Here is a 22,691-nt window from a genome sequence, read left to right as displayed (position 1 = left end):
TGGAGTCTTAACCACTTCGCCACCAAGGAAATCCCGATAATCCTTTTTATGAGTACTATCTTGGTAGTCTAAATTCACTATTCCCTATGTAGTTGATCCTTGAGCAACATGGGTTTGAGCTGTGTGGGTCCACTTATAAGTGGATTTTTTTCAATAGTAAATACTACAGAACTACATGATCAGCAGTTGGCTGAATCTGTAGATGTGGAACCTACTGTGGATGTGGAACTGATTTACAGAGGGCCAGCTGTAATTAATACACAGATTTTCGACTAGGCAGAGGGCCAGTGCTCCCAACCCTCCCTTGCACTGTTTAACTGCATATATGTATATACGTGTTTGTGTGTGTATCCCACACCTTATTCCTATAGTTAATTCTGATTGGAATTTTTTTTCCCACCATCCCCAAAAACCATTTTCTGGGATACCTACTTTTAAGGAATGCCAGCTTCCCTATAAAAGCCTCTTTCATTCCTCTCAACTGTCTTTCCCTCCTTTGGGTTTCCACTGTAATTTATTTGTATTTCTATTAATATTAGAGCTGCCTATGTAATCTTTTCCTCTACTAGTCTATGCATTCTTTGAGGATAGAAGCAGTGTCTGGTTGATCACTTACTTCTGTGATTATACATATTAGATGCTCAATGTACCTGATGGCAAAATGAATGACAACAATGAGTAAGTGAATTAACGTATTAATTTAAAACACCACACTATGGGACTACCCACATTCTATAAAAGATAGAGAAAGAACATTAACAAGAGGACCATGGGATTATTGTTTAAAATCTCTATAGTACTTAACAAAACCTTCTCTTGGGAAATGCTCAAATGATAACTTGTCACAAGTGCTGCAAAAAAACTGGAAAAATTGGGTCAGAGTATAAGATGGGTAGGAATACTGAGAGATCAGACTGGTATCTACAGCCTATGAAACAGGCACATTTGAAAGGAGAAATATCTGGGCCCAAACTTTTCCCATCATCAGAGCAAAGGTCCACTAACCTGGGGAGGCGACTGGTACAGGTTGGGATTCACCAGAAGTCCTAAAGGCTCTTCAGAAGATCTATCCAATTTGGTCGGTGGTTGGTTCAAGGTTCCATTGGCAAGGGCATGTATTGCCTCATCTAGTCTGTGATAACAAACAAAAGGATGCAATAATTGGTAATGTCCTATGCTAAGAATATCTTTATTTAGCACACACATAAAACTCTTCAACAGTAATAAAACTTGACACTCAAAGAGGGGTCCATGGATGACCTTCCCTGCTCCCCCTACCAACTTCCCCTTCTCTTCGCTCCAAGAACCCTAAGGAGTAGGAGTTGGTAGAAGTTCCAGAACACTAAGAAAATAGGTAGGGCACAAGACACTCATTCACCTCTTTAACAAGATTATTAGAAATGCCAAGATTAGAAAAGGTGCCTAGAAACAGTCTGACCCATAGAAGAGTATTCTATGGCAGCCTATTTCTCAACACCTTCAATTATTCTTCTGCCCACTCAGCAGTCCCTCTCCACTCTTCCACGCTGATCTGAAGTCTATCCTTGCTTCACTGCCCAAAACTTCTAAGGAGGCCCTATACCAGCCCAGTACAAAAGTACTTATTCCTTTCTCTGAAGTCCTGTAGCACTTACTATTTAAACAGTCATCAAATATACCCAATGTTATCCAGCGTCTATGGTGTTTGCTATGGATATCTGGCTCTCAACCTATAGAAGAATGTGATGATTTCATTTAAAGATTATGGAACTAACCCTACTGGTTAGTAAGAGATCATAGGTCTTGCAGGAACCATATCTTATTCTGCTCTACAGCTCTTCATTACTTGCTGCTGTACTCCATGTCCCTGACAGATGCTTGACAAATGTTTGTGGATGATGATTCTAAAGCACGATATAATGAAAAGCTTCTACTAGTAGGAAAGGCTGAACCTGACCTTGAATACAATTAAAGAGATATTTGTTAGGAACCTCTTATACACAAGGCAACTTAAAAGGAGAGGAGGACAGGGCTCCTGCCTTCAGGAAGCTTTAAATCCAAGTGGCAAGTTTAAGACAGCTATAAAGATGATAAACAAAACAGGAAGGATGCAATTATTACTGTAAGATAGATACAATCCATTTGGTGGTTATTATCCCATCATCCCATGTGTTGTACCAAGTACATTCAAAGGGGAGGTAGATATCTGAAAGGCAAAGATGGGAGGACGGATATCCAAAGTAAGGAAAAAGCAGAAACAAAGGCATGAACCAAAAAACAAAACAAAACAAGAACTTGAGGTAAGAGGCAAGTCTAAAATAGGATGGGGGGCTTCCCTGGTGGTGCAGTGGTTGAGAGTCCGCCTGCCAATGCAGGGGACACGGGTTCGTGCCCCGGTCCGGGAAGATCCCACATGCCGCGGAGTGGCTGGGCCCGTGAGCCATGGCCATTGAGCCTGCGCGTCCGGAGCCTGTGCTCCGCCACGGGAGAGGCCACAACAGTGAGAGGCCACATACAGCAAAAAAATAAATAAATAAATAAAATAGGATGGGGATGATGGAATCTAAAGGAAGGAAATAGATTTGAGACCTAGTACACTGGTTAAGTATATCTAGAACTCTAGAATCTATGAAAGAAATAGTATAAATAGCTAATCAATATATTTTTAGAATGCTCAGACTTACTGGCACACAAGCAAAGCAAAGCAAAAAAAAGTGAATAAAAATTATGATGAAATAACATTTTTCCTGTATCAGAATGGCAAATGTATTTTTTTAATTGTTGAGAAAGAGATGAAGAAACTAGCATCTAGGCACCTGGTGTCAAAAAGTCAAAAAATATGCACAATTTAAATTTTGAGATACTGTCCGATTTCACTTCTAAAAGGCTGTACCATTTTTTATTGAACATAAAAATGATTTTTCTTACACATAAAAATGATTTTTCTTACTATAAAAGCAATCAATGTTTATTACAGAAAAACTAGAAGATGCAAATTAATAGAAAGAAAATGAAAAATTCGTAAACCCATCACCCAGAAATAATTTTATTTTTTCTTTATATCTGTGTAGCATATATATAATAGTTAAAAACAAATTAATTATTTTGAAGCTAGTGGTAGAATTTGTTTTAGGGAGAGAATAACCTCTGATTAGGAAAATTCTGTGATGGATTTGCCACATATGAAAGAGAAAGACCGAGGACTGGACCGCGTAGAAAGCATTACTGTGTTCACCAATATCCAGTTTTCTGTGTGTGTGTGTGTGTGTGTGTGTGTGTGTGAGAGAGAGGAGAGAGAGACAGAGACAGAGACAGAGAGACAGAGACATATGTATGCCATTTCCAAAACGTGGAGTGAGATCTCCACGTGCTTTCTTTTCAGTACTGTGCTAGAGCTAATATGTGTATCTTTTCTCAACTCTGTTCAGTGACTTCATGTTGGTAACTTGAAATTGGCTGTGATATAAATTTTTTTCAATAAACTTTATTTTTTAGAGCAGCTTTAGGTTCACAGAAAATCTGAATGGAAGGTTCAGAGACTTCCCATTTACCTCCTGCCCTCACATATGCACAGCCTCCCCCATCATCAGCTATCCCTCACTAGAGAGGTACATTTGTTATAATTAATCAATCTATATTGACACATCAGTATCACCAAAATCCATAGTTTCCATTTGGGTTCACTCTTGGTGTTGAGACTTGAACATTTTAATATTCCCGTCCTTAGTAAGAGGGCATATCCATTTTCCTACACTCAAAGATTATGCAATATTATAAATTATAAATTTCAGACAATTTAATGATACATTATGTTTCAAAATGTGCATTTCCCTGATAAATAGCTGAGCATCTTTTCAAATGTTTATTGGCTATTTGTATTTCCTCACCTGTAAATTGTCTGTTCTTAGCCTTTGCCCATTTTTCTACTGGATGTGTCTTTTTAACTTGCAGCTCTTTATATACTATGGATATTGCTCTTTTGAACTGTTAAAACCGTTTAAAATGTTTTCTCTCAGTATTGTACTTCTTTATGTGATTTAAAATATCTTTGTCTTTTTGACTTCTGGGTTTTGTATCTTGCTTAGAAAGAACTTTATCATACCAGGACATTAACTATATTCTCCTAAATTTCTACTATTCTATTTCTTTCTGATCCTTTTATTTCTTTTGCATTTAACTCTTACTTTTCTTCTCTTTTTTTTTTTTTTTTTGGCCACACCACTTGGCTTGCAGGATCTTACTTTCCCAACCAGGGATCAAAACCAGGGCCCCAGCAGTGGAAGCTTGGAGTCCTAACCACTAGACTGCCAGGAAATTCCCTTGCACGTAACATACATACATACATACATACATACATTTATTTATTTATTTATTTCTCATTGTGGTGGCTTCTCCTCTTATGGAGCACAGGCTCTAGGCACATGGGCTTCAGTAGTTGTGGCATGCTGGCTCAGTAGTTGTGGCTCGCGGGCTCTAGAGCGCAGGTTCAGTAGTTGTGGCACACGGGCTTCGCTGCTCCGCGGCATGTGGGATCTTCCAGAACCAGGGATCAAACCTGTGTCCCCTGCATTGGCAGGCGGATTCTTAACCACTGCACCACCAGGGAAGTCCCTGCATTTAACTCTTTAGTCAAACTTATTCTCACAGTATGCTTTGAGGTAGAGATCTAACGTAGATTTTTTTCAAAGCTGATGGACCATCATTTATTTAATCCTTCCCTTACTGTTTAGAAAAGTTTTACACAACTATAGACACACACCCATACACACACAATGCAGACGCATGGGTCTCTTCCCAGATTCTATTATATTTCATTCATCTATTCCTGTGCCCAAACTGTACCTCACTGTTTTAAAAACAGTTTTTTATAAAACTACAGTAGTTATCTAGTAGGTCAAGTGGCTCTCGCTGTTCAATTCCAAAATTTTCTTAGCTACTATGCCATGTTTCTACTCCAAATGAATATGTTGCTCTAAAAATTAACAAAAATAACAGACTCGTTAAAGGGGGGGGCAAATCCTTTACAGTTAAACTGCCCCCTTCTTTCAGACCCTTTCTGGTGTTGTCCACTTACTTGCTGTGATACTCAGTTAGAGGATTTTCATCTTCCATGATCTTCCTGCCTGCAAAGTCAATGGTGATCTTCTTCGAGAGCCGAGAGGCATGTCGAAATTCTCTCAGCTCCTCCTCTCGCTTCTGTAGGGCTTCCCGTTCAATTTTGGACAACCACTGGTTAGAATCACTGGCAAAGTAATCTGACTCATCATCAATGACATGGGTCCTTCGAATGCTAAGGAAAAAAAAAAGAACACATGGCAGTTAGGTCACCTGTTGACAAACAGGGACTTGATTACTGGGAAGCTGTTTCAAGTAGCTCACTCTTCTGCTGTCCTGAAGGTTATCATCTCAAATATAGATGCTCAAGAACGTTCCAAAACTAGGTCAAACTCTGCCTGATTTCCAGCTTCTGCGTATACCTTATTCCCACTGCAGACTCAGCTCAGCTCTTAGAACGAATCTAACCCTTGGGGAGGAAAAGACACAGCACCAAAATCTATTGTCCTCCTATTTTCTTACTAGTCCAGCCCTCACCTTCTTATAACTGGGCTTATGTCTGATTTTGCCGCATCTGAGTTCATGTCTTGGCAGCTTACTCAATATCCTAGTCCTTCTACAATTGGGACCTAGACTATTCCTGCTAGGCCCAATTGCCGCTATTTCCCTTAGAAACTGGAGTTCCATCCTGGATTCTCAGTCCTATAAGCTTATTCTTAGGATATCTTTAATACTCTACTACTATATGTCAGTTTTCACCACCTCCCCCATCCCCACCCCAACCCTATCCCCAGTCCCTCATTTAACATATTTACAAGGGCCAAGTTCCAAGATATGACAATCAGGCCTATTTCTAAGATCATACCAACAAAGAAATTAACAACTAGAAGGAATCTTGATGATCCAACTCTCTCCTTCTACAGATAATAAACCTGGGCGTCAAAGAAGTTAAGTGACTACTCCAAAATCATAAATCAGTCTCAACTGCATAATTAATAATTAGTATGATATATTCAGGCATAGTGAAATACTGAAATCAGATTCAGATTTCATTCTTTCAGGACTCAGCTGGAATTATAAAAGTTTTAAAGTGGACTAAGAGTGGTACTATACACAAACCTACATAATGAAATTGGCGTCGTTAGAAACTCACCAGCATAAGGGCAATGCCAATAGGGAGAGACCCTTTTCCAGTTTCTGTTTATCAAAAAATGTACTCTATTTCTAATGATAAGTTTCACTGAGTAAGGATAAAAGTGATATTTAAGGATGAAGAGCAAATATTAGTCACAAACCTTGTGATGGGCTTATTAACGAAGAGCTTTCAAAGTATATCTCATGTATTCACAGCAAATGATTTGAAAGCAGCAGGTGTGTCTAACCAAAGGATTATAATGCTAGGAATAGACATATTCAGTTACCACAGTAAGAGATGCAGGGTCTTTCTAAGGATTCTCACATGGCCACTTGAGAAGTGAGCATGTAAGTCCTATTTAAACATTCTTTGCCACTAATTGGTCTTCAATACATATTTTTTCCAGAAGAAGAAAAAAATGAAAGAGAAAAAAATTAAACACAGAACTAACAAATCCATAAATCTGTCTCCTAAAGAGAGGTGAGTGGGCTCAATGACAAAAGTGTAGGAGTGTAAAACTCAGTTTAGGGACATTATTGAATCAGAAAACAAATTTAGTGTCAAAGGAAAAAGGGAGGATAAATCATGTCTTCCCATGAGGTGGTGTTAACACTCTCCCAGAGACAGTTTCTTATGAAGTATCCAGAGGCCCCCCAACAGTTTGCACATGGTAGGCACTCTAACATATGCTGACTGAATAAATGATGGTTTCAAGTAAAACAAGTGGGGAACTGTGTCAACCCAAATCAACTTTCCATGGGGTACACTAGCATTTGCCAAGAATCAAAAAATATTGCAGGGTAGGATCCTCTCGGTGGGAGCCTATCTTATTCAGACATGATTCAAAAACAAGCTGTAGACCTCCTCCACAGAGCATCTGGCTCTTCTTTTGTTGTAAACACTTTCATAGTCCACCCTAAGAAGGTATCAAGTGCCAAAATAATGGACTACTCTATTTCTTAGCATTTTTTATTTTAACCACATCATACCTAGTTCTGTCAAACTCTAACAGTTTGTCTTTATGCTTGATAGCTTTCTCCAGACCAGATTTAAATCGCAATTCTTGATGACGAAGAAGGTCCTTGGTAGAGATGTCCACTTTTCCAGAATTCTCTGTCCCTGAAATTCAATAAGGAAATCAAATGGTGTCAGTGAATCATACCAATTAGTTGTATCGCTGTGCAGCAAAGAACAAAATATCAGTAGATCTGGCTGTGCCCCTAATGACTGACAGCCTTCATTTCAATGGAAAATAAACAGGTACACAGGCCAGGCTTTACTTGTCAGGCATCAAGCAGCGCTTGAAACATAATACATTCTCAATAAATGTTAAGGATCCACTTCTTCCCTTATGGAAATGTGGATCACTAAGGGTAACAAACTGTTTAACAACACAATATAAAAATGCCTTATAAGAAAAACTTTATTGAGTGGGGCTAAATATCACCTTTGAACATACTTTTATATATCAAAGCTAAGAACTAAATAATAAAAGGAAAAAAGAGAAGAAATTGCACAGAGGGACAGAAATGAATAACAAGAACTTATCAGATGCTAAGGCACTTCATACGTACTATAGTACTTAATTCTCACTATAACCCTGTAAGACAGTTTATATTATGTTTATTTTACAGATAAAGAAACTGAAATTCAGAGACATTAGTAAATTTACTGAGTTCAGTAAGTCAGAAATTAAAAGGTAGAAACAAAATTTAAAGTTAGGTCTGTCTGGACTTCCCTGGTGGTGCAGTGGTTAAGAATCCGCCTGCCAATGCAGGGGACACGGGTTCGAGCCCTGGTCCGGGAAGATCCCACATGCTGCGGAGCAACTAAGTCCGTGCTCCACAACTACTATGCCTGCACTCTAGAGCCTGTGAGCCACAACTACTGAGCCCACGTGTCACAACTACTGAAGCCCGCACGCCTGGAGCCCACGCTCCGCAACAAAAGAAGCCACCACAATGAGAAGCCCATGCACTACAACGAAGAGTAGCCCCCACTCATCACAACTAGAGAAAGCCCACATGCGGCAACAAACACCCAATGCAGCCAAAAATAAATAAATAAATTTAAAATAAAATAAAATAAAGTTAGGTCTGTCTAACTCTAAAGCCCACATTCATTCCTCGGCCCATGTGTTATCTTCCTTTGTGACAACATACCATAAATCTATATATCCTAGAAAAGATAGCCATAAATTATGATAGAACCAAGATCTAAAATGTGTTAGGAAAACAACTAAGCTATAATGAAGGCTGACCTTTCCCTACACCTAAAACTCTAGGCTATTTAAAGTCCTAAAAAGAAAAAAAGTCCTGTCAAATCTTTCTTTTAAAATTTAAAAAAAAAGAGGTTGATTCTTGTGTTCTGAATATAAGAAAAGCACTGAGAACTACCTTTTCTCATAATAACGACCCTAGAAAAATCCAAATGGAAAAAATATGGAGACATGTTCTACCTCATTAATAATAATAATAATAAATTACGACTATAAAAATAAAATAACATGAAATGTCAAAACCCAATAGTGATAGGTTTTGGGGTAAAATACTAATATTGTTGTAGACTAGTAAAATATTTTGGTAAAGTAATTCGGCAAATACATCTTAAGTGTCAAAAATGATAATATTCTTTGACTCAGTAATCCCATTCTTAGGAATTTATCCCAAGGAAATAAATCAAAGATATAATATTAACAAAGTTGACCACTTGTGGTATTATTTATAATTCGGAAAGAGTCAAAGTATCCAGTAATGAGGAAATAGATAATCGATTATAATAAATAAATTTAATGACTATTTTTAAGCACTAAAAATTACAAATATGAAGAATATATGGCAACATAAACAATAATTATAAAACAGTTAAAAAAGGAAAAACGTAAAATTCTATATACACTAGGATTGCTACTTCATAATACCAACCAATCTATCTATATTTAAAAAACAACTATGAATTAAAGCAGGAACAAAATATTTGCACAAATGGAAAGTAATGAGTATATTGTTTTCTCTTTAAAAATGTCCTTAACTATTTTTGTCATGCTTTTTTTTAACTATAAAAAACTTTGAAGAGTTGCAAAAAAATTAAGAGTTCCTGTATACCTTTCATTCATCTTCCCTTGTTAGTATCTTATCTCACATAACCATAGTACAATTATCAAAAGTAAGAAATTAACAATAGTACAATACCATTAACTATATTACAGACTTTATTTGGATTTCAACTTTTTTTCCACTAATATTATTTTTCTGTTTAGGGATCCGATTCAAGATCCTACAACGCAATTAGTTGTAGTGTCTCCTTAGTCTCCTCCAAACCGTTACGATTCTTCAGTCTTTCCTTGTCTTTCATGATCTAGCACATCTCCAATTCTTAAACTTTCATCCAATAATTTTAGCATCTACTGGTGGATCTTGCCTGTAGCAATTACTATCAATACTACTGTGGTGTTGACATGGTAATTTTCTGTTACCATAATTCCTTCACTTTATTAATTGGAATTCTATAAGAGCAGTTCCTTCTCTCCCATTTATTCATTTATTCAGTTACTTCATGACATTAATTTTATTCTTTGGGTTATAATCCAATAGTATTATTATTAGTTTTTTTGCTCAATGTTAGGTGGTTTTAATAAGAACTTAAAAAAAAATAAACGAGTAAATAAATCGCATCTTACATACCAGGATACAAGTAAGAGAAACAATCACAGATACAACAAAATGTATCCATAACTACAGTGACCAGTTAGAAGACTGCTGCCTACCTGACATGAGCTTCTTCAGCAGTTTCTGGCTCTTGTTTGAGTCACGCTGTAAAATATCCTGTTCTTCACGAGTACATACCTATAAAGTAATGAGTAAGACACATGATCCAATTGTTAAATGATAGTGTTTGCTTGATATACTTAAAAAGTAACCTCAAATTACACATTAGATATGGCAATAAAATAGACTGTCAGTGTTTTTTAATCCAGACAAGTATACCAAAAAAAAAAAGTATACCCAAATGAGTTTTGCCCTAGTCTCTTTCCATTTCTCCCTTCTTTTATGAACCATACAAAAAACTGATATCACTACAAGTGTCCCTGAATAACAGTTAAAAAAAAAAATCTAACCTATTTTCAAAAGATAAAGATTTGCCACCACTGAGAATATTGAAAACATATACAAGACTTTTTTTTATAGCCTTCCAGTTCTAATCGTGAAATCTAAGTCTTACAAGAGAATTGCTAAGCAAGTGTCTTATTTATTTATGTATTTATTTTTGGCTGCGCCATGTGGCACGCAGAATCTTAGCTCCCTGACCAGGGATTGAACCCATGCCCCCTGCAATGGAAGCAGGGAGTCTTAGCCACTGGACAGCCAGGGAAGTCCCACAAGTGTCTTATTAAAAAGAGCCAGAAAAAGAAGCAGTGAAAACTAGTCTAGCTTTTATATGTATTTTGCTTCTTTGCCTTCAAACATTACCTGCTTATAAAGTAATAAACACATTAAGCAAAGAAAAAGTTCTGTTTATTATAAAATCACTAGAAGTGTAAGAAGGGAGGTTACTTAAAAGCAGAAGGGGTTACTTAAAAACAATTTCATATTAAGTTTATGAAACTGCAAGACCTCAAGGCCTATCTGCTTTACATTACTCTGTTTCTTGAATTCACCAAAGGATCCAAGGGACCTAACAGAAAACACTGTACTTGCTAGCAGTTGCCTGAGTGGCACACAGCAGCTGTAGGGTGTTTCTCTAGAGAAAAGCCCCATATGGGAGGACATTTGCTGCTGTTTTATGAACATTTTTGATGTTAGATACTACATTTTTCAGGTCATCCATTGTCTATCAGCTTACCATCTGAGTACATTAAAAAATTAAAGGCCCCACCAGAGAAGGGAAAACAAAGCAACACAAAATGTATACCTTCACCAACACCAAATGCCATTGCTTCTGCCAGTCAGCTCAACTGGCAGAATAAGCCTTCCAGACAACTCACTAGGGTGTTTGTAACAGAGTCATTACAACTACACTCTTTTTTTTTTTTTTTTTTTTTTGTGGTACGCGGCCTCTCACTGTTGTGGCCTCTCCTGTTGCGGAGCACAGGCTCTGGATGCACAGGCTCAGCAGCCATGGCTCACGGGCCTAGCTGCTCCGCGGCATGTGGGATCTTCCCAGACCGGGGCACGAACCCGTGTTCCCTGCATCGGCAGGCTGACCCTCAACCACTGCGCCACCAGGGAAGCCCCACAACTACACTTTTGAGGTCACTTACTCAGATAATGAGGAGCTATAAAAAGGAGGTGTTGGGTTTCCCTGGTGGTGCAGAGTCCGCCTGCTGATGCAGGGGACATGGGCTCGTGCCCCGGTCCGGGAAGATCCCACATGCCACGGAGCGGCTGGGCCCGTGAGCCATGGCTGCTGAGCCTGTGCGTCCAGAGCCTGTGCTCCACAAAGGGTGAGGCCACAACAGTGAGAGGCCCGCGTACGGCAAAAAAAAAAAAAAAGGTGTTCTGGAAAAAGAAGCTATAGACTTGAGGATTACATCACAGTGGCTCTGTAACTCTAGGAATATAAGCCACATCTGAAGACTGACAAAAATTTTTGACATTTCAGGCCCTAAAGTTTTCTTGAATTGAACTTAATCTGACACAAGACTTAGATCCCTCAACAAGGTATGTTCTCAAAACCTTCTCACAAATAGGCCTCAGTTCTAGGATATCTACTTGGGTTTTTTTTTTTTTTTGTACGCGGGCCTCTCACTGCTGTGGCCTCTCCCGTTGAGGAGCACAGGCTCCAGACGCGCAGGCTCAGCGGCCATGGCTCACGGGCCCAGCTGCTCCGCGGCATGTGGGATCTTCCCAGACTGGGGCATGAACCCGTGTCCCCTGCATCAGCAGGCGGACTCTCAACCACTGCGCCACCAGGGAAGCCCTCAACTTGGGTTTTTGACTAAATTTTACCGGTGGCACAACAATGTAAATCAACTATACTTCAATAAAAACAATAAAATTTAAAAAACAAAAAAGAATTTACTGGACACCTTAGGGAAGAAATTTACTAAGAAAAAGAGAAATTACTAGGGGTGTGAATGTCCCTATGTATAAAACTGAAGAGTAGTAAAATAGGAAAGAAACAATTTACCAGAGTACCACAGAATAAGCAGGGGCCGGAACCCTCTTGTTCACAGACAATACGCCCACAGATCAGACAGTTATTGATCAGCTTGTGCTTCTGGCCCAGGCAATCACAAGTGTGGCGACCAGGGATCAGGACTGCAAGCTTGTCCTGTCCCTCTTTTGTATATAAACTGACAAACTTCGTCTTCTTCTTTAAGGAGCTGCTGTTCTCTTGTGCCTGATCGTACAAAGATATCAGAAATAACATCAAATAATTAATGACAATGAAAACAGTCAAGAGAGAAAAACCTCAGTTCTGTTCAATAATAACTTACACCCTACCCAGCAACCATGGAAGAAGGAAGTAGGAGAAATACAAATGAGTTATAATCAAGGGTCTAAGTAAAGATTATGCCCTAGAAAAACTAGCTAACATACTCTGCTTTTTCTGCTAGTAGCTGTCAGCCCTGGTGGAAGGTAAATGTAGCAATAAAAGCTGTTTATGTGACATATTTATGTATAGCTAAATTGGAGATCATAGAAAACAAAAATGCCTCTAAAAGCAGATGATATTCACAGATCTGGAAATAAGAACAATCAGTAAAGTAAGAAAAATCTATAAAAAACTGACTCAATAAGAAAAAGACAGATAACACAGTGGAAAAATGGGCAAAGGACCTAAACAGGAACTTCATAAAAGAAGATATCCAAACAGCCAACAGATACATGAAAAGGTGCTCAACTTCATCAGTCATCAAGATAATATAAAATAAAACCAGTGTAATACCATTGCACACCAACCAGAATAGCTAAATTGAAAAGACAGAAAATACAGAGCGTTGGCAAGGATACAGAACAATTAGAACTCTCACACACCGTTCGTGGGAGTGTAAACTGGTATCTACTAAAGCTGAGCATATGTATATCCTGTGACCCAGCAATTCACCTCTTGGACATATACTCAAAAAAAATGGGTAAATATGTTCAACAAAAGACATATACAAGAACATTCACTGCAGCATTAGAATTGGAAAACTACCCAAATGTTCAACAGTAGATTGAATATTCACTTAACAGAATCCTATATAGCAATGAGATAAACCATGTGACACAAAAGAGTATATACTATTTAACTCCATTTATACAAAGTTCATAAGCAGGCAAAATTAATCTATGATGTTCAAAGTCAAAATGGTGTTTTCCCTTGGGAGGGTTGTCATTGTGGGGCACATGGGAGTTTTTTAGAGGAATGGTAATGTTTTATTTCTGGCTATACAGGTATGGTCAGTTTGTGAAAATTCATTTATTCACTTCTGTATGTATGTTATAAAATAAAAACTTTAAAAAGAGAACTATATCAGCCTCTGCCTTAGTCCATTCTGGCTGCTGTAACAAAATATCACAGACTAGGTAGCTTATAAACAACAGAAACTTATTTCTTATAGCTCTGGAGGCTGAAGTCCAGGTTCAGGGTGCAAGCATGGTTGGGCAAGGGCCCTCTTCCAGGTCACAGAAATTACTTCTTTGTTGTATGTGGCAAAAGGGGTTAGGGACTGTGAGGTCTCTTTTATAAGAGCACTAACCCCATTCATGAGGACTCCACCCCCATGACATAAGAACCTCCCAAAGGTCCCACTTCCTAATTCACACTGGGCATTAGCATTTTAAGGTATGAATTCTCAGTGGTACACAAACATTCAGACCACAGCAGCTTTTGACACTTAAGGTGCATAGATGCCTCTCCTCTGGTGTAGTCCTACTTTCCCTTTAAATTGAGAGTTTCTCAATCATTTCCAGAGACTGAAGTTTCAAAGAAAAATCTCAGGAGTCCTAGTGGATAGGAGAGTTATAACAATGAAGGTAACAATTCTTTGGTTACTATAAAGAGAGGTAACACGCCCTAATGTCCAAAGCCAAAACTTGAGATATACAGACAGTATCAAATAAGTCAACGGAGGTAAATGTTAAAATCTAAGACAAGTGCTAAGGATGTTATCTAATTCTAGCAGGTAGCCATTTTTCAAACTGGTCAATTATACCTTTGCTCTCAAGGATGTTTGTGAGGGGAAGACTAAAATCTCTAAGCAGAAACTTCTATCTCACTCCCTTTAAAGTATCCAGTTACATTAAAATAACACATTTGAGGGATTGAGGGCTGTGCTTTGATTAGGTCTTTTATCCATAACAGGCAGCATGTATTTATTGAGAAGGAGGAAAGACAGAGTAATAGAGGAGAGAAGGGGAGAACAGGGCAAGCCAGAAAATTCGTAACATATCACTCCTCTGCCTAAAACCATTCAGAGGGGTGGGGAGGAGGGGTTAAATAATTAAAAAACAAAATACGAAAAACAAAACCACTCACTGTCTTCCCATTGTGCTTAAAATTTAATCCAAGCTACTTATAATGACCTATAAAGCCTTACATATGGCCCTCAGGTGCTCTCTAGCCTCACCTACACATCATTCTTCCCCTGTCCACTATGCTCCAGCCACACAGGGCTTTTGATACTTCTGAGAACACTTTTCTCCACCTTCCCTTTGCACTTGTTATTCCCTCTTTCTGCATTGTTCCCAGCCCATCTCTTTACATACCGGTTCCTTTGCAGTGTTCAGGTCTTAGCTGTAATTTCACTCCCTCAGAAAGGCTTTCCCTGAATACCCTACCTACATTAGCTCCCACCCTTCCAATAACTGCCTATCACACTGCCCTTTTAATTTCTTTCATGTTAGTTTTCACAATATATAATTACTTTAAAAAATTTTCTTTGACTATCTTTTCTACCTCTCCTCTGAACCACTAAAATGTAAACTCTAGGAGGGCAAGAAACCTTAATGAGTCTTGTTTATTGCTATATCTCAAATGCCTAAATCAGTTCTTGACACACAACAGACACACAATAAAAACTTCTGAATAACCAAATGAATTGCCTGAGAAAATTGAAGACAGATTTAAGATTTACTTACATGTCCAAAAATGGAACTGGACATACAGTTTGACCATCATTTTTCATGGCTCCAGATCTTCAAATTCACCTACTTGCTAATATTTATTTGTAACCCCCAAATCAATACTCCAGGTGCTTTCACAGGCATTCATGGACACACACAGAATGGCAAAACATTTGAGTCACCAAATGCACACATTTCCAGCTAAGTTTGAGCAATGCAGTGATCTGCCTTCTTGCTTCAGCTCTCATACTGTAAACAAGTATCCTAAGTCTATTTAGTGCCATTTCTTTGCATTTCTGTGCTTTTTGTTGGTAATCTCACCATTTAATATGGCCCCCATGCATAATAGGAAGTGCTATCTAATGTTCCTAAGCACAAGAGGCTGTACCTTATATGGAAAATAGGTATATTACATGAAAGGATGCCCAACATCGTTAATTATCAGAGAAATGTAAATTAAAACCACAATGAGATATCACCTCACACCTCTTAGAATGGCTATCATGAAAAAGACCACAAATTACAAATGTTGGTGAAAATGTGGAAAAAAGGGAACCCTCATACACTGCTGGTGGGAGTGTTAACTTGGTATCATCACTGTGGAAAACAGTATGGAGGGGCTTCCCTGGTGGTGCAGTGGTTAAGAATCCACCTGCCAATGCAGGGGGCATGGGTTCGAGCCCTGGTCCAGGAAGATCCCACATGCCGCGGAGCAACTAAGCCTGTGCACTACAACTACTGAGCCTGTGCTCTAGAGCCTGCGAGCCACAACTACTGAGCCTGCAAGCCACAACTACTAAAGCCCGCGTGCCTAGAGCCCATGCTCTGCAATGACAAGCCACCGCAATGAGAAGCCTGTGCACTGCAACGAAGAGTAGCCCCAGGTCACCACAACTAGAGAAGGCCTGCACACAGCAACAAAGACTCAACACAGCCAAAAATAAATAAAATAAAATAAATAAATTAAAAAAGAAAACAGTATGGAGGTTTCTCAAAAAACTAAAAGTAGAACTACCATATGACCCAGCAATTCCACTCCTGGGTATATATCCAAAAAAAAATGAAAACACTAACTTGAAAAGATACATATACCCAATGTTCATATCAACATTATTTACAATTGCCAAGATATGGAAGCAACCTAAGTGTCCATCAACAGATAAATGGATAAAGATGTGGTATATATACACAATGGAATACTATTCAGTCATAAAAAGAATGAAAAATTGCTATTTGCAACAACATGGATGGACTTGAAGGGTATTATGCTAAGTGAAATAAGTCAGACAGAGAAAAACAAATACTGTATGATATCACTTATATGTGAAATCTAAAAAATGAACCAGTGGATATAACAAAATAGAAACAGACTCACAGATATATAGAGAATAAAAGATAGGGGTAGGGGATTAAGAGGTACAAACTATTATGTATAAAATAAATAAGTTACAGGGATACATTGTACAACACAGGGAATAGAGTCAATATTTTATAATAACTATATGTGGAATGTAAACTTTAAAAATTGTGAATCACCAGGAATTCCCAGTCCAATGGTCAGGACTCCATACTTCCACTGCAGGGGGCATGAGTTCAATCCCTGGTGGGGGAATTAAGATCCTGCAAGCCCCCCCAAAATAAATAAAAATAAAAAAATAAAATAAAAATTGTGAATCACTATGTTGTACACCTATAACATATAATATTGTACATCAACTATAATTCAATAAAAATAATAATAATAAAAATTAATAAATAATAATAATAAAAAAGAAAGGTATATTAGATAAGCTTTCTTCAGGCATGAGTTACAGTGCTATTGACTTTGACTTCAATGTTGATGATCAACAATATATATTAAATAAAGTGTCTTTAAACAGAAACACACATAAAATAAGGTTATGTTTTGATTGGCTGATGGAAATGTGATCAGAGGCTCCCACAAACCTAACCCTGTATTTCCCCTAGAAACAATGTTCTGTATACACCACGGCTTTAAAAAGAAATGAGCGGGCTTCCCTAGTGGCGCAGTGGTTAAGAATCCACCTGCCATTGCAGGGGACACGGGTTCAAGCCCTGGTCTGGGAAGATCCCACATGCTGCGGAGCAACTAAGCCCGTGCGCCACAACTGCTGAGCCCGTGCTCTAGAGTCCGCAAGCCACAACTACTGAAGCCCGTGCACCTAGAGCCTGTGCTCTACAGCAAGGGAAGCCACTGCAATGAGAAGTTCGTGCACCGCAGTGAAGAGTAGCCCCTGCTCCCCGCAACTAAAGAAAGCCCACACACAGCAACGAAGACCCAACGCAGCCAAAGATAAATAAATTAATTAAATAAATTTATTTAAAAAAAAAAGAAATGAGCTGCGTGATATCCCACAAAATGAGGGAATAATAATTTATTTAATCTGTCTCTTACTGCTAAAAAATCAGGTCAGTTCATATTTTCAATATTATAAATAACATTATACAGAACATACATTTTTTGTGTGCATTTCTGATTACTTTGTTAGATATTTAAGTCATATTAATAAGTCAGAAGTATATGAACATTTCCACAGTTCTTGATACATGCTGCCAAACTGCCCCCAGAAAGCTTAAACCAATTTACATTGCCACCAGTAGTGTATAGGAGGTTCCTGTTTTAATACAACTTCATCATCACTGTATCTGTTTTTAAAATCTTTGAGGGACTTCCCTGGCAGTCCAGTGGTTAAAACTCCAAGCTTCCACTGCAGGGGGCGCAGGTTCAATCCCTGGTCCAGGAACTAAAACCCCGCATGCTGCATGGCATGGCCAAAAAAATTTTTTAAAATAAAATCTTTGACAATTTGATATGCCATATCTCAGGGATTTAATGTGTATTAATTTGATTACTAGTAAAGTGACCAACCAACCTTGTTTGCCCAGGACTTAGGGGAAATCTCAGAATCCAGGACTTTTCAGTGCTAAAACCAGGAGAGTTCAGGCAATTAGGGTGACAAACTGGACTCCTTAAGTACTAGTAAGGATAAACATTTTTAATGTTTATTGGTCATTTGTGTTTTTTCTTTTGCTTGTGATAGTCTTTGCTCATTTTATTCCAATTAATAAAAGACTTAAGACTATTTTTTTTAAGTTCACATTATTTTAGAAACCCTTTTCCATGTTTTATCGCAATGGTCATCACTCAGAACTTTTTGATCACTACTCTTCCATCTTAGCATAATTAACTATTCCCTTCTGCTGGGAAATTTAGCTTGTCAAATTGCCCTGAATAAAAATATTTCTGCTTACCTCACAGGGCTATTTTTAGAACCAAGAGAGAATATGAAAGAGCTCTAAATGCTAAATAATGATGATGATGATGGGTAGTGAATGGCCTAAAATAGGAACGCTCTTAAAACAGCTAGAATTGTGCATTCTTTTAGTACAAAGCCACAAAAAATGTTGAAATTGAAGTCCTGGTGTATTTTATTAAATATTTTCTATCACGTCTATCTATCTATCTATAATCTCTAAGCGAAGAAGTCCTTTTTTTAAAAAATAAATTTATTTATTTTATTTATTTATTTTTGGCTGCAGTGGATCTTTGTTGCTGCACGCGGGCTTTCTCTAGTTGCAGTGAGTGGGGGCTACTCTTTGTTGTGGTGCGAGGGCTTCTCATTGCGGTGGCTTCTCTTGTTGTGGAACACAGGCTTTAGGCACGTGGGCTTCAGTAGCTGTGGCACACGGGCTCAGTAGTCGTGGCTCGCAGGCTCTAGAGTGCAGACTCAGTAGTTCTGGCGCACGGGCTTAGTCGCTCTGCGGCATGTGGGATCTTCCTGGACCAGGGCTCTAACCCGTGTTCCCTGCATTAGCAGGTGGATTCTTTTTTTTTTTTTCTTTTAGAAGATGTAGGGGGTAGGAGTTTATTAATTAATTAATTTATTTTTGCTGTGTTGGGTCTTCGTTTATGTGCGAGGGCTTTCTCTAGTTGTGGCAAGCGGGGGCCACCCTTCATCGCAGTGCGCAGGCCACTCACTATTGCGGCCTCTCTTGTTGCGGAGCACAGGCTCCAGACGCGCAGGCTCAGTAGTTGTGGCTCACGGGCCTAGCTGCTCCACGGCATGTGGGATCCTCCCAGACCAGGGCTTGAACCCGTGTCCCCTGCATTAGCAGGCAGATTCTCAACCACTGCGCCACCAGGGAAGCCCCAGCAGGTGGATTCTTAACCACTGTGCCACCAGGGAAGCCCGAAGATGTCCTTTTAATACTTATTTAATCAGGTTGTCAAAAAATATCTACCATATAGAAAGTAATATGTGATCATTATCACTCTCTAAAATTCATGCATTTGTTGAAAAGTTGCCATTCTAGACCAATTTATACCCTTCGCTCTCTGAAATGTATCAGTTGTTTGCTCTTCTCCATATAGCCAGAAAAGCCTCATTTTCTAAGCACTCACCTTGGCCAAATCAAAAGGTGTTTTGACCTCTATGGTTGTATCAGGTTCAGTAAATGCAGGAACTTCCTGTCTGTTTCTCCCTTTCCGCCTACTCCTCTTTAGCTGGTCTCCTGACCTCTGCCCATCTAAAATTTCTTTAAAGAAGAAGAAGATAATAAATAAATAAATATATATATATGTACATAGATTGGAAATAGTAGGATTCATTGGTGAATTAATAGCTAATAAAGAGAAGGCAATGCTTAATACTTAGAGTCAATATAAGAAGTCAGGCAGGTTTTTAATTATCTTTTCCTCTCAAATCAGAATTAAATTTAAACCATCATTTTCAAGATTGTAGTCAATAATAAAGACTACTGGCTAAAATTAAGACGTTAAATTAAAGAGAATTCCCTGGCAGTCCAGTGGTTAGGACTCCACGTTTTCACTGCCAAGGGCCTGGATTCAATTCCTGGTGCAGGAACCAAGATCCCGCAAGCCGTGCGGCATACCCAGAAAAAAAAAAAAGTTAAATTAAAATCTGATATTTTAGACTGTATAATAATAATGACTTATTTAGTTTGGTGCTCATCTTTTGTACTGTTTAACTTAATAGTTACTTCTAAACGCTATTCATACTAAAACTGGTCAACATTTACTTACATTCATGTACACACATAACTAAAGTTTTTCTTTAATCTATGTATAAATTTTTCAAGTTATTCTGAAGCCACATTTGTATCTATAAACAAGTATTTTTGTGATATTTTCTAAGTTGAAAAAGTCTGAACTAAAACAATACTCATTACAGATCAAGTAGAACTGAACTAAAAACATGTATACATATGATTCTGCTTAAGTTAGTTGTGAGGAAATATGGGTGACAGAACATACCAAGTCCTATAAACCAGCTAATTTATCAATATTTCAACCTTTACTTTAATTTACTTAAGTTAATTACATTAACTTAACTTACCATCTTTTTTGAAGGACTGCTGCAGAGCATCAGAAATCAGCTCCTGATCATTCTTTTGCCATTTAGTTACAAGCTCTTCTATGAATTGACCTTTTCTGCCCTCATTTCCCTGAAGAAGGTCAGTAACATATTCTCGTAACTCTTCAGCACTCTCAATTGACAAAACATACCTCAAGAAGCAAAGAAATAAGTTGTTAAAACAGGGCTAGCTTATACTATGTTTTTCAATAATCGTAACAGAGATCAAGGTAGTAAAAAACATTCATTAATCCATTACACTGTTTATTTTGAGCCAAGTTCTAGGTTAGATGCTAGGGATATAAATTTGATTAGAACAAAGACTCTGACCTCAAGTAGTTCATAATATAACCTTCATGTAATCTTGTATTTCTAGAATCAAATCAGTGTTTTGAAGATAGGTTTGTGGAGCTGTCCTTAACATAGGAATACTTTCTAACCCAAATGGGAAAAGAATGAAAAAGAACAGATAGGGCTTTCCTGGTGGTGCAGTGGTTGAGGGTCCGCCTGCCGGTGCAGGGGACACGGGTTCGTGCCCCAGTCGGGGAAGATCCCACATGCCGCGGAGCGGCTGGGCCTGTGAGCCATGGCTGCTGAGCCTGCGCGTCCGGAGCCTGTACTCCGCAACGGGAGAGGCCACAACAGTGAGAGGCCTGCATACCGCAAAAAAAAAAAAAAAAAAAGAATAGATACATGTACGTGTATAACTGAATCACTTTGCTGTACACCTGAAACTAACACAACATTGTTAATCAACTACACTCCAATATAAAATAAAAATTTTTTTAAAATTTACAGTGTACTAAATAAGTGTTTGTTTTACTATTTTTTAAATTTATTCTGACAGCAGGAGAGTTTTTAATATTTTGACACACATTTTTGAAGGTCATGGAATAATCAAAAATTTCCCCATTTTTTTATTAAGACCATTTTATTAAGATTTTTAAATTGTAGATTGCATGGTCATTTTTACAGTTCCATACTACTGTGCAAAGCAAAGACTACTTATGTCTTGATTGAGGGATGGTTACAAGGCTATATATACTTGTCAAAACTCATCAAATTTTACATTTAAAACAAGTGACTTGAATAAAAATTACATCTCAAAAATAACTGTTATAAAAAAAAAGAATACTTTCCATAACCACACATCTGCAGTCATTATATTTTCCTAGGAACAATACAAATTACTTCATCTTTATACTGCAAAACCTAAAATTTCTTTTTTGCTAAAAATATGAATATATACTATAAGCTAACCAGTTACTAATTTAACATTCTTAAAAATTATAAATCAAGATTAGCATCACATCAGAATGAGCAGATCTATTTTAAGAAAATGGTATGAAGCGTTCCTAAAAGTGAAATGGGGTGGGAGTACAAGTCAGTACAACTTTTCTATAAATCAATCAGCCAATATATTTAAAGTGCCTTAAAAAGAATCCAATAATTCCATTTACAGAACTCTCTAAGAAATAAGAGACACAGGAAAGTTTATGCAAAAAAATTAACTACATCATTATTTGAGTTAGTGAAAAACTGGAAACTATTTTAAACATTCATCAATGAAAGGGGCAAATGAATTCAAGTTTTTGGACTTTACAAAATATAATATGCGACCACAAAAAGTAAAATTTTTGAATAATTATTATTTTTAAAAAATCACTGACTTGTTTATTTTACTTTATTATTATTATTATTTTTGGCCATACCATGCAGCTGTGGGATCTTAGTTCCCCAATCAGGGATTGAACCCGCACCCTTGGCAGTGAAAGCACGGAGTCCTAACCAATGGACTGCCAGGGAATTCAGCAATTCAGTAATTTCTCAGTAATTATTATTACTTGAGAAAACACTCATATAAAGTGAAATAGTAGGACACACTGTACAGCATATGATCCCAATTGCTATAAAAGGAATGTATATATCCATACACTTATGTGGTTGAGAATCTGCCTGCCAATGCAGGGGACACGGGTTTGAGCCCTGGTCTGGGAAGATCCCACATGCCGCGGAGCAACTAGGCCCATGAGCCACAACTACTGAGCCTGCGCATCTGGAGCTTGGGCTCTG

General features: G+C 38.0%; 1 protein-coding gene across 3 annotated transcripts in view; it reads right to left on the bottom strand.

Annotated features, from left to right (window-relative positions):
• The window catches only part of TRIP4 (thyroid hormone receptor interactor 4), a 68,607-nt gene that overhangs the window by 42,775 nt on the left and 3,141 nt on the right, over window positions 1–22,691 (bottom strand). For all 3 annotated transcript variants that reach the window (XM_027123303.1, XM_027123301.1, XM_027123302.1), the window contains exons 2-8: window positions 20,601–20,770; window positions 19,646–19,779; window positions 12,299–12,511; window positions 9,936–10,014; window positions 7,159–7,288; window positions 5,054–5,269; window positions 1,006–1,132 (exon numbers count right to left, since the gene is read on the bottom strand). In XM_027123303.1, coding sequence (XP_026979104.1) covers window positions 1,006–1,132; window positions 5,054–5,269; window positions 7,159–7,288; window positions 9,936–9,942 — 480 coding nt within the window. In that variant the 5' untranslated portion in view covers window positions 9,943–10,014; window positions 12,299–12,511; window positions 19,646–19,779; window positions 20,601–20,770. The remainder of the gene's footprint in view (window positions 1–1,005; window positions 1,133–5,053; window positions 5,270–7,158; window positions 7,289–9,935; window positions 10,015–12,298; window positions 12,512–19,645; window positions 19,780–20,600; window positions 20,771–22,691) is intronic.

This window comes from Aethalodelphis obliquidens, unplaced genomic scaffold, assembly GCF_003676395.1.
Source record: "Aethalodelphis obliquidens isolate GAN/ISIS:26980383/991018 unplaced genomic scaffold, ASM367639v1 scaffold26, whole genome shotgun sequence".
In the NCBI taxonomy this organism is placed as follows: domain Eukaryota; kingdom Metazoa; phylum Chordata; class Mammalia; order Artiodactyla; family Delphinidae; genus Aethalodelphis; species Aethalodelphis obliquidens.
The sequence above is the reverse complement of the archived record's forward strand: the minus strand, read 5'-3'. Positions and strand labels throughout refer to the sequence as shown.